General features: G+C 38.6%; 1 protein-coding gene across 1 annotated transcript in view; it reads right to left on the bottom strand.

Moving 5' to 3' along the window:
* The window catches only part of LOC106514228 (CUB and sushi domain-containing protein 3), a gene marked incomplete in the record, with an annotated part of 356,940 nt that overhangs the window by 122,484 nt on the left and 223,973 nt on the right, over window positions 1–10,483 (bottom strand). Inside the window, 4 exon segments of the mRNA XM_014003387.1 lie at window positions 1,191–1,379; window positions 3,671–3,880; window positions 5,318–5,434; window positions 6,986–7,055. Of these exon segments, the coding sequence (XP_013858841.1) occupies window positions 1,191–1,379; window positions 3,671–3,880; window positions 5,318–5,434; window positions 6,986–7,055 (586 nt within the window).

Below are 10,483 nucleotides of genomic sequence, written 5' to 3'. Positions count from 1 at the left end.
ATATATATTAACATAAAAAACAAAAATAGACAATTCAATAAATAGAATTGTCGGCATAAAATAAATTAAAAATGTTTAAATGTTTCAAATACAAAATAAACCTGTAAAAACAAATTTGATAAAGTACAAATGAAAATATAGCCTTTTTAAACTTTCGCATGGTAGAACCAGAGGCTGCTGTTCATATTAGTGACTAACAATAACATTAACAACAGCTTTTTGACAAGTTTAAAGTTTCTTTAAAATACATTAAAATATTAAAAAATAAACTACAAAAATAATTTGATAAAGTGCAAATTAAAATATAGCAGTATCTGCAACTGTATTTGATTGTTTTGAACTTTTAAAATACTGCATGATAGAACTAGAAGCTGTACTTTGTATTAGTGACAAACTTTGGCCTTTTTTGACAGGTTGTCTTCATTTTTGCTTCTACTTGTCATTTAAAATAGGTTTCCATTTTTGGCAGGTATTTGAGATTCTTCTTCTACATCTTAAAAAACGTTGTTAAACATTTGGATTGCGCACTACCGCCACTAGTGGTGCGAAAGTGTATTGCACCTTATTCAAAATCAATGCTGTCCCACGGCCCTCTGCGGCCCAAAGTTAAAAAAAACTGTTGTTCTTTTGAGGCCCTCAAGGCGACGCTCACGGCACATAGGTTAAGAATCTCTGGCCTAGCACACCTGAGTGACATAGAAGACTTCTGAGATTTACAGCAAACTCAGTGCTTTTTATTTTGGTTACAAAACCTCTATGGATCATTATAATGAGCTGCATCTCTTTATACAGCACTGCTATGTTGTTGATGAGTCATGCTCTTATGTCTGAAAATGAAGGCTAGGACTGCAAGCAGACTTTAAAAAACTATATTCCTCTTTAGAGGAAAAACTGAATTTTTTTATGGATGATTGAAAAAGATTCTCTGCCTTTACTTGAGTCACAGCCTAAGGAAATTGTATGACTTTTTCATGTATTTGTAAATATTTAACTACCCAGTTTTAAAAAAAACACTCACATTAAAGCTTACTGAAGGACTAACAAACATAATTTAGCCTAAACATGGGGTTATTTAGTTCTGGCAGTGTAACAGTTAAACAAAGCTCATGCCAGACTAGTTACATTATTTCTACTAATTAGAGGCACTGAAAAGACTCACATTGTGGTCGTACGACACATTATAAATTTACCTTCACAGCGAGGTATAGGGTGATTCCAGTTTCTGCTGACTCCATGTAAACATGTGAGGGATGGTTCTCCGAGAAGAGTGTAACCAGACAGGCACTCGAAAGACACAGTCATCCCCACGCTGTAGTCCTGACCGATCACTATGCCGTTACGAAACGGCCGCGGGTCAGGACACCTCTGCAACTCATATGCTGTGGGAAAAATTCAAATCCATACACAGAAAATCCAGTAAGCATATTATTGTTAAGAGAACACAACATTAAAGAATACAGGTTTAAATTTTTATTCAAAGTCACCAAGTTATCATTCAGAAAGCCTGTCCAATTTGAGCATGATTTGGTCCACATACAGACAAGGAATTGTTATGTAAATGAACTGGCTTCCAAAGGAGCAGATGGCAAGAGTGAAAGTATCATCAGTGAAGTAATAGTATTATCAGGCAGTTGAAGAGTAAGGCTGGACAATAAAACAATATGTCACCATAGACATATTATCAACATCAATACTTCTGATAGAATGTTGATAATTTCACTGAACTGCAATGGACAACTGCCTGGCATTCTGAGGTATGTAGGCAGAGGAAAGGCTTTAGCCACTCAACCTCTCACTGCCCAGCTAAGCATGGTTGGTGGCATCAACTAACATTTTGGTAATCTAGCAACAACCTTCTGGAAAAAAAAAAGCAATGTGGAGTGAAAGAAGAAAATGTGTGCAAAAGCTCGAGAGAAAATTGTGGATAAAAATATGAGAGGTCACGTCACCAGTTTTGTATTATTAATCAGCCTTTTTTCACCTGGTCCTTACTTAAAGGTAAAAAAAAAGCTAATCAATAATTAATGATATACTGATATGAAACACTTATATTGTGAAAAAAGTTAAGCAGATCCTCTGAATGAGTTCTTTGTTGAAAAACAGAAAAAAAATGTTTCATCTCTTCTCCAAGAGACTTTTTCAGCCTGACGTTAGGGCCTCATGTGAACAACCAGTTTTGATTGTCATTGTTAAACTTCTTTGTCCATCATGGGGAAGTGCTGCTTATAGGGCTAAAGAAGTCTCTTGGAGAAGAGACAAAACTTTTTTTCGACAATGAAGAACTTGCTCAGAGGACCTATTCAACAATTTTTAGATTTTTTATTTGGATTTTTGAGATGCATTAGCTTATATTGCATGTCAATACATTTTTCAGCCACATTGCCCAACTCTATTACAGAATGTCCAACTGTCAGTCAAAACAAATAGTAAATATGATGATTCCTCATGGATACATTAGACAACATTATTAGAACTTGACAAAGTTTGTTGGTGGTCACAGTATGGGTTTGCATGAGGTGATTGTATCATGCTACTGCTTAGTATGTGGGGCAAACAGTACAGTGGCCTATTCGAGGTTTCCACACACATCAGGAAGATTCCAGTCATCCAAGACAGATCACACAAGGGAGAGTTGCTGCATTGTGCACAGAGTATTACAAAACTCCATGACATCTGTATCCAACATCCAGACACTCATTACAACATCCATGTCATCCCACAACAGTGTCCTACAATTGGCCTCAGCCAGCCTATCAATCCACTCTCCTATTCACAGAATGCCATTACTACCACAGCAGGGATGGCTCCAGTTTGAATGGGGCTCTATCTGGAACTGTGTTCTGGAGAGACACACAACTCCTGAGACCACATTGTAAGAAGATATACGCTCTGGTCACCTCTGGCAGTTATTTATGGGACCCCAGTGGCACAGCAGTACATCAGTGACATCCTGCATTGCCATGTCTTACTCCTCTTGAGACAACACCCTGCTGTGGTCTTTCAACAAGACAACACCCGTCCACACGTGACATGTATATTTATTGCGTGAGGCCAGCAAGATTCCCCAATCTTCTCTCAATGTGTGGGGTTAGCTCTGGTGTCAACGCTCTCAGTGCTGATCTGCAGGATCTTGAGTGTTACATCAGATATAACAATGAGGTGCCACACCTTGTTGACATGGGACCATGAGTGTGCCTATATTTCAAAGCCACTGAATGCATTTGATATTTTAATCATTACAACAGAGTCTCACTGCCTTCTCAGCATGTTCTGTTTTATTTAAAGTCCATGCATCTCTGAGTGCTAGCATTTTTTGTCAGTGACTGTAATTAACGGCTTCAAATACAAATCACTGGCATCACAGATGATACTTTTACTCTTAATAGACGTTGGAACATTATTAATAATGCTTCTTTCCCACATTTTCTTTTTTTAAAGACTGTACATTATTATTCAATATTATATGCAATGAATGTGTCTAAGTCACTGAAATATACTGTATATGTATTTTTTCATTACTCTTTCACCTTGTGCAACCAGTTTCTGTATAAGTGTTGGCTTTGTAGTTTTGTTCTAAATGATGAGTTTTTGACAATCTCTTCTGTTTTTTTTCCTTTTCAGTTGTTGCTGCTATAAAACAACATAATAAAAAACATTTTTTGCTGCTCACCCTGGTAGACAATGTGGAAACCAGGCTTGTTCTGGGAATAGTCACTGTGGAAGAAGAGAGTGGTCTCGTGGGTGGTGCTGAAGAGAGAATTGGGTACCGCAGGGCCGCTGAACCGATCAATCACTGTTCCTGTCTCCAGAGTCCCACTGCGCACCTCCAAATAGTCATGAACAGGCTCTGTGGAGAAGTTTAGAAACTGCAGATGGATCCCTGAAGTGCAGAGAGAAAGATTTAAAATCCAAATGAGTGATTGTGTAGTTTTTTTTTTTTTTTTAACGATACTGCACTGTGTAGGCCAACATTTCTGTAAAACTGGAAAGCTATTTCTGACTAGACCATAAGCATAAATGTCAGTGACCAAATGATGAAGTCACACCATTGGTCAGCCAACCAAGTGCAGAGGTTTTCCCAGTGGCGGTTGGACTTTTAAAAATATAATCATGTTTGAGCTTTCATAAAGGATTTAAGGGCAAAATAAAGGGCTTGACAAGGGAGGTGACATTTCCTCTCCAGTCATTTCCAAAGGAATTTGGGTGATGAGGCAACAATCGCTTGCCCTCTTCGAGCCAATCGACTAGGGAAACTTGTTCATGTTACTGTACATTTCAAGCTTGTACACATAGATGTGCACATGTGAGCTTGCAATGTTTGTGAGTAAGTAAGTAAGTAAGTAAGTAAGTAAGTAAGTGAGTGAGTAAGTAAGTAAGTAAGTAAGTAAGTAAGTAAGTGAGTGAGTAAGTAAGTAAGTAAATAAGTTTTATTTATAAAGCGCCTTTCACAGAAATATATTCAAAGGGGGGCTGTACAATCATTAACAGTATAAGAATGGTGAAAAGAATAAAATGAAACAGAAAAACATAATTACACATAAGCAACAAAAATTGAAAACATCAATGTGACACAATGTGACAAATAAAAGTTGGAAAAACGTTCAGCTTTCGTTGCTGAGGTTTTCATCAACTGACCAATGAATAGAGATTATTTAGCCACTACTTTCAACAATTTTTTTAGCTGCATCAAATTCTACAATTTTATATATAAAATTGGACGAAATTGGACAATTTACTCTCCTGGACACATAAAAAAAGCAGCCATATGGGATTTTGCTTGCGCCAAGGTGAGGTTGTCCAGTAAGTTTTTTTTTCTCCATAAAGTTGTATCTTAGTGTGAAATTGTTTGTCAATACCATTAGCATTGCAAGATTTGTTTAGTTTGTACAGTGGTAATACACACTATTCACTATTTTTTGCCACTCACAATAACCTCTACAAGTAGAAGAACCAATCAAATATCTTGGAGACGATTGACCTGAGAGCGTGATTTACATCACAGCTATCGTTATATGGAGGTGTGTTGGGTTTCACCCTGACTGCAATGACATCTATTTGTCACTCTCCTCTGTCACTCCCAGGGGGTTAAGCCCATACAGTATACAGTAATTACCGTATTAATACATACATTTTTGTACGACAATAAGTGATGAAGCCATATAAGATTTTATTTTGTCTCATTTTAAACGCAGCAAAGAAGAGCAGAGATGAGAGGAAATTTGGACAAGAAAAAAAAACTAAATCAGGCCATGAGACATAAAAGCTAAAAAAAGGCAAAAGAAAAGGACGAGAAAAACAGAAGGCGTGGGCTACCCACCAAAGCCGACTGGGAGCTGAACTCTCCAGGTGCAGTCCAGGCTGCTCTGGTAATTCCCTGGAAAGCCTGGGCTGAGGATGACGCTGCTGAAATCTGTCATAGAGCCCCCACACTGAGCTGAGGGAGACCAACCGAGGAGAAAGAACGTCACTTCTCCACAGCGTGGCTCGATAGGAAAACAAAGAAAAACAACAACTAGGAGGCTGAATGTGGAAGAAGGGCAAAGAGCATATTATCTATATGTGTGTGCATGTTCTAGTGCAAGAAAACAGCTGAGTATTTGTGCAATGACGAGGAAGTAGCTGATTATGCACGAGCTTGCCAAATTTGCAAGCTCTTCATACACTTGTGCTCATATTTAGTTTGCGCTTGTTTTGTTTATCTGAGCATGTCTTTGACTTGTGCTTGTACTTCTCCTCTTGACTGGGTGGATGATGCTCCATAAGGGCGTTCATGCAAACATAGCAGACTTTTAAGCACATTCCTTGTTTGATGGTGCCTTAAATCATAATAAATGAGGGAGTCAATATTCAACACACTCTTTTGCTCAGTGGTGGAAGTGATTGCTTCACCCTCTCCGCCTGCCTCTTTTATTTGACTGTGCGTTCAAAAACACTTCAGCTTGCTGTGAAGGTTACATACTTCTCCCACTCCTGTGACACATACCTCGTCTTACAAGAACAGCCAGGTCTCTAGATCATTCCCCTGTATTGCTGACGTTTCTTAAGGGAGCATGAACCAAGACCAGAATGAGGGAAAAAACTAATAAAAGGGAAAATAAATAAATAAAAAGACGACATTTCGCTAGTGGTGGTATCCTGCTTGACCTACTTGTTTTGTGAAATAAAAGAAAAAAGTAGGCAGTGAGGCACTTTCAAGGACTGTTTGTTCGGGGGCACGCAGCCACTTTGATGTGGGTTCATAAGCAACAAAGTGAATACAAATCCTGGGGAATTCAAGTGAGTTTATGTGCACAAAACAAGCAAGGAGTTAAACTAACTACGGACCATGCAGACTCAAGAACACAGCTGTCAGTAAACAGTAAAGCTGGGATTTCTGTCCATGGTTAATTTGAGACCATTTACACTGAAAAAAAATGCGTACAACTACAGGAAGGACGTCGACACTGACTGAGTGTGTTTGTGTTCATGAGAAGGGTAAAAACACAAGGAGGTATTTCCAAAGAAAGTACAGCGCTTTCTTAGTAATCTTTAGACTGGATCACCATGGCAAACATCAAAGAGAGTATCAGGGAGTCTGCAGTCTCTAATCAGAGGGATCAGGAATCAAACAACAAATTGAGATGATGAGAAATCCTCTATTGATTTGCAACAGATGCGGAGAGCAGAAAATTCATAATACCTATCTCAAAGCTCTCCACAAACAACCATCATCCCTCACCCCTGCACTACAATGAAATTGTTGCTCTCCTTAATGCAATATAAATCCACTTTTCAGAGCTTTGATCTTTTTATGTGACTATGTCTGAGTCAAACTTTGGTGAGACACATTTCTAAATATGGAAAAAGGAAAGGCAACGGGAACGGCTGAATGGCCAAAATAAAAAGGAGCGAGACCAAATCTGTGTTTGACGCTACAAATGGGGTATTGTCCACATTATCAGCTCACTGAAACTCTGTTCACTACAGTATTAAGGAGAAACATTACCTATACACAGAGGTACGGGGTAATTCCATCTCCTGACGGGGCCAGGCATGCAGGTAATATATGCATTACCCTGTTCAAGAGGACAAACAAAACAATTTGTCAAGTACTTTACAGACATTGTACTGTAAAAACAAAGAACACAACACAATAAGCAATAATATACATATTTAGATTTTGTAAAGTCTTTTTTTTCCTAGTGTGTAAGTAATTGTTAAACACAGGAGATAAAAAGCATTTTGATGTTATGAAGACAGACAAATCTATCCAAATGTGAGTTTAAATATAAAAAGCAGTCTTGTTTTGTCAGAAATTCACAGTTCAGTTTTTACAGCAGTACACATAAACATAAAATGCAACATGAACTCTAACAACAAAACTTGAAAGCCAATGCACGGACACAGAAATGCATAACACTCATTCGCGCAACTTATCTCGAAAGACTCAACAATATTAGTGCTTCTGTTTCAACAATGGCCTCAAGTCTATCCCTGGTTCAGACACTCAGCCTGAAGATGTGTGTAAGAAGTTGCTGGCTGGTCCAGAGAGGAATGTGAAAAGAAATGAATGCCTGAGCCAGGAAGAAAAATCAGTGTGGGATTAGTGAGGCGACTGTTAACACAATCCATCGCCTGTGGCCTTGGAAGGTTCTACAGCTCTAACGCTCCTGCTATAGTGTCAACTGAAGGAGGATTGCAAAACGGAAAAGCTCTTTTGTGACAGACACACACTAGCCATACACTCCAGTCTAAGACCCAAGCAGAAATATAATAAAACTGAAGATTAAAATGTCATAAAACATAAAGGTACAAACATAGTGGAAATTAGGCTTGAGCGGTATGATGGTATTTTGGTATACCTTCGGTTTACCTTGGTATACCAAAATAGTGATGGCATTTAAAATGTTGACAGTGTGTTAAGCATGTGCAGTGATATATTCTGACTGTATCAGTCCATTCAGAAGACATATGGAGGTGGAGAGCAGGGGCAGAGACAGAGACACCCCTGTCTGTTGCACCTCTTTACCTCCGTGCGAGATAGTGACAGTGAAGGCAGTGTAGTTGAATTGTCCAAGTGACTGATAACATCATGATGTGTTATGCAGTCTAACTGCAGTTGGAATGAATGACCTACGGAAGCGCTCCGTCCTTCAGCGAGGATGTTGAAGTCTCTGACTGAAGGAGCTGTTCAGCCCCCCCACCACCACGGTTTCATGCAGAGGGTGGTGGGGGTTGTCCAAGATGGCTGTCAGCTTTGCTAACATCCTCCTCTCACCCACCACTACCACAGGCTCCAGAGGACATCCCAGCACAGAGCTTGACCTCCATATCAGTTTGTCCATCCTGTTCCTGTCCCTTTCAGTACATCCAGCCCCCAGCAGACCACTCCATAGAAAAGGGCAGATGCTACCATCATGTCGTTGAATGTCTTTAACAGAGTCCTGCAGACACCGAAGGACTTCAGCCTCCTCAGTAGGTGGAGTCGACTCTGGCCCTTCTTATACAGGACATCTGTGTTTGTAGTCCAGTCCAGCTTGTTGTTGAGGTGAACACCCAGGTATTTGTAAGAGTCCACTGTCTCAATGTATTTTTCCCTGGATGTTCACTGGTGCTGTAGGGAGTGACTTCCTCCTGAGGTCTTTTTTCCATGTCTCTCTTGATAACACACTGATAAATGTTCTTTGGAGGTAAGTTTGAGTGTGGTAACAGACCGTCTCTCTCTGTGACTACCAGAGGGAGTGTCAACAAGTCATAGGCTGTTCGGCCATTTAGTGGTGAAAGGCCCACATTTCACAATGAATGATATTTAAAGCCAAATCACATGCATGTGTATGTTCTGACTTTCAGTTCATGTGGCGTTCACATGCTCATTTATATTTAATCACATTAAGTTTAGAGACTACAGCACATACATTTATAAATAAGATTATCAAAGAGTGAAAAAAAAGAAGGTTGAATTATTTATGGGTCTGAATTTAGCTAAAGATTTAGTCTAACAGTTCCATCATCTCTCTCATTTTTCTTCCATGTTTATACTGTTACTCTGTTCCTCATGTGACAATGTTAACAATTCCATTTCATTTTTTTATACTAGTAGTGGGCACAATTCCGCTCATCCTCTAACCAGAAAATGGTGAAAAGTATATATTTTGTTTTGCATTAACTTTATAAATTAATAACCAACATACCTTCCACTTAAATTGAACTAACTATTGTATTGCCATTGAATGTGTTACAAAATGCATTGCCTCATTGAGGACATAGTGGTCGGTGTTGACTTTCAGAAGCAGCAGCAAAATGTTCAACAAAGCTGAGCTGAAAGACATGCCTTATCCAAAAGTTGCCAGGAGTCGCACGGTGACATCATCTTCAATGTATTTGAATTCTCCTTTTATGTACAGACCAGAACCTCTGACTCATGGTTTTATTTTACAGGCGAAAATAGAGACTTTAATATAATTTTCAAAGAAAACCTGATCAAGAATTAGTCAAGAAAAACCAAAGTCCACACATCAGTCACAGATTTCCTGAAATAATTGCGACATTTAAAATAATTAAACAAATACATACATCTTTGCATTAATCTGGGGCAATACAAACAACTTTTTTAGTGATAGAGTTTAAGAACTGAATTAGCAGAAACACAATTTTTACCGGCTATAATTTTCCTAAGCTTTTTCCCCCTTCAATGTCCATTTTCTGTTCTGTTAGCTCCGCCTCCTGCTTATATCATAAAACATAGCAGCCATTACCCAGCATGCAACACATTGTGATGTAGTTCCCCATTCTCTATTTAATCAAATTTCACTTCTAAAAGAGACATGCATGTTTATAGATCTATGAACCTTTTTGATTTGTGTTGACTTACATTTGTCACACTACACATTTAGATTTGGTTTGATATCTGTTAAAATTTAGTTATTATCTGTAAAACTGCTCCATGACTGAAAAGTCTTAGGCAGGGAAATAGTGAGGGGAGGTGAACGCTAACATTGAGTAAATGTTCAAAAATATAAACTGAGGGCAGTTACCTTATGATGGACTAGACGTCACTTTGTTAGATATAGTATTAGCAGTTTCCACCAAGTTTCTATTTATTTAGCTTTTTATCATTAGTGGAACTAAGATGTGAATGTGTGTGTGTAGTGATTTAGGTATTAGTGAAGCTAATATTTTGATTAGTGGTGCCAATCACTGCTTAATGTGTAGTTTTATAACAGCAAAAGGTTAGAAAATTAGCATAATCTGATCCGTCACACCATAAGCAAAACAGCAAAGTTAAATTCAAAATGTGCCGAGCGCCGAGCTAATACATAAGGCAAAATAGCGTCTGCGCTAGCGTGAAGGCTAACAGGCTAAGCTGAGGTTCTTCTTCCATGAAGCAGCTCTGTTGTCCTCCATCTATATTTTCAGTTACAGGCTGAGTCATTTCTACCTTCTCCTCCGTGTCAGCGCCCTCTGGTTTCATTTAAAAGAGATCAGATATTACATATATACATAT

This window comes from Austrofundulus limnaeus, unplaced genomic scaffold (genome assembly GCF_001266775.1).
Source record: "Austrofundulus limnaeus strain Quisiro unplaced genomic scaffold, Austrofundulus_limnaeus-1.0 Scaffold18, whole genome shotgun sequence".
NCBI classification, from domain to species: domain Eukaryota; kingdom Metazoa; phylum Chordata; class Actinopteri; order Cyprinodontiformes; family Rivulidae; genus Austrofundulus; species Austrofundulus limnaeus.
Note: the sequence above shows the minus strand (reverse complement) of the source record. Positions and strands in the feature narration are given on the sequence as shown.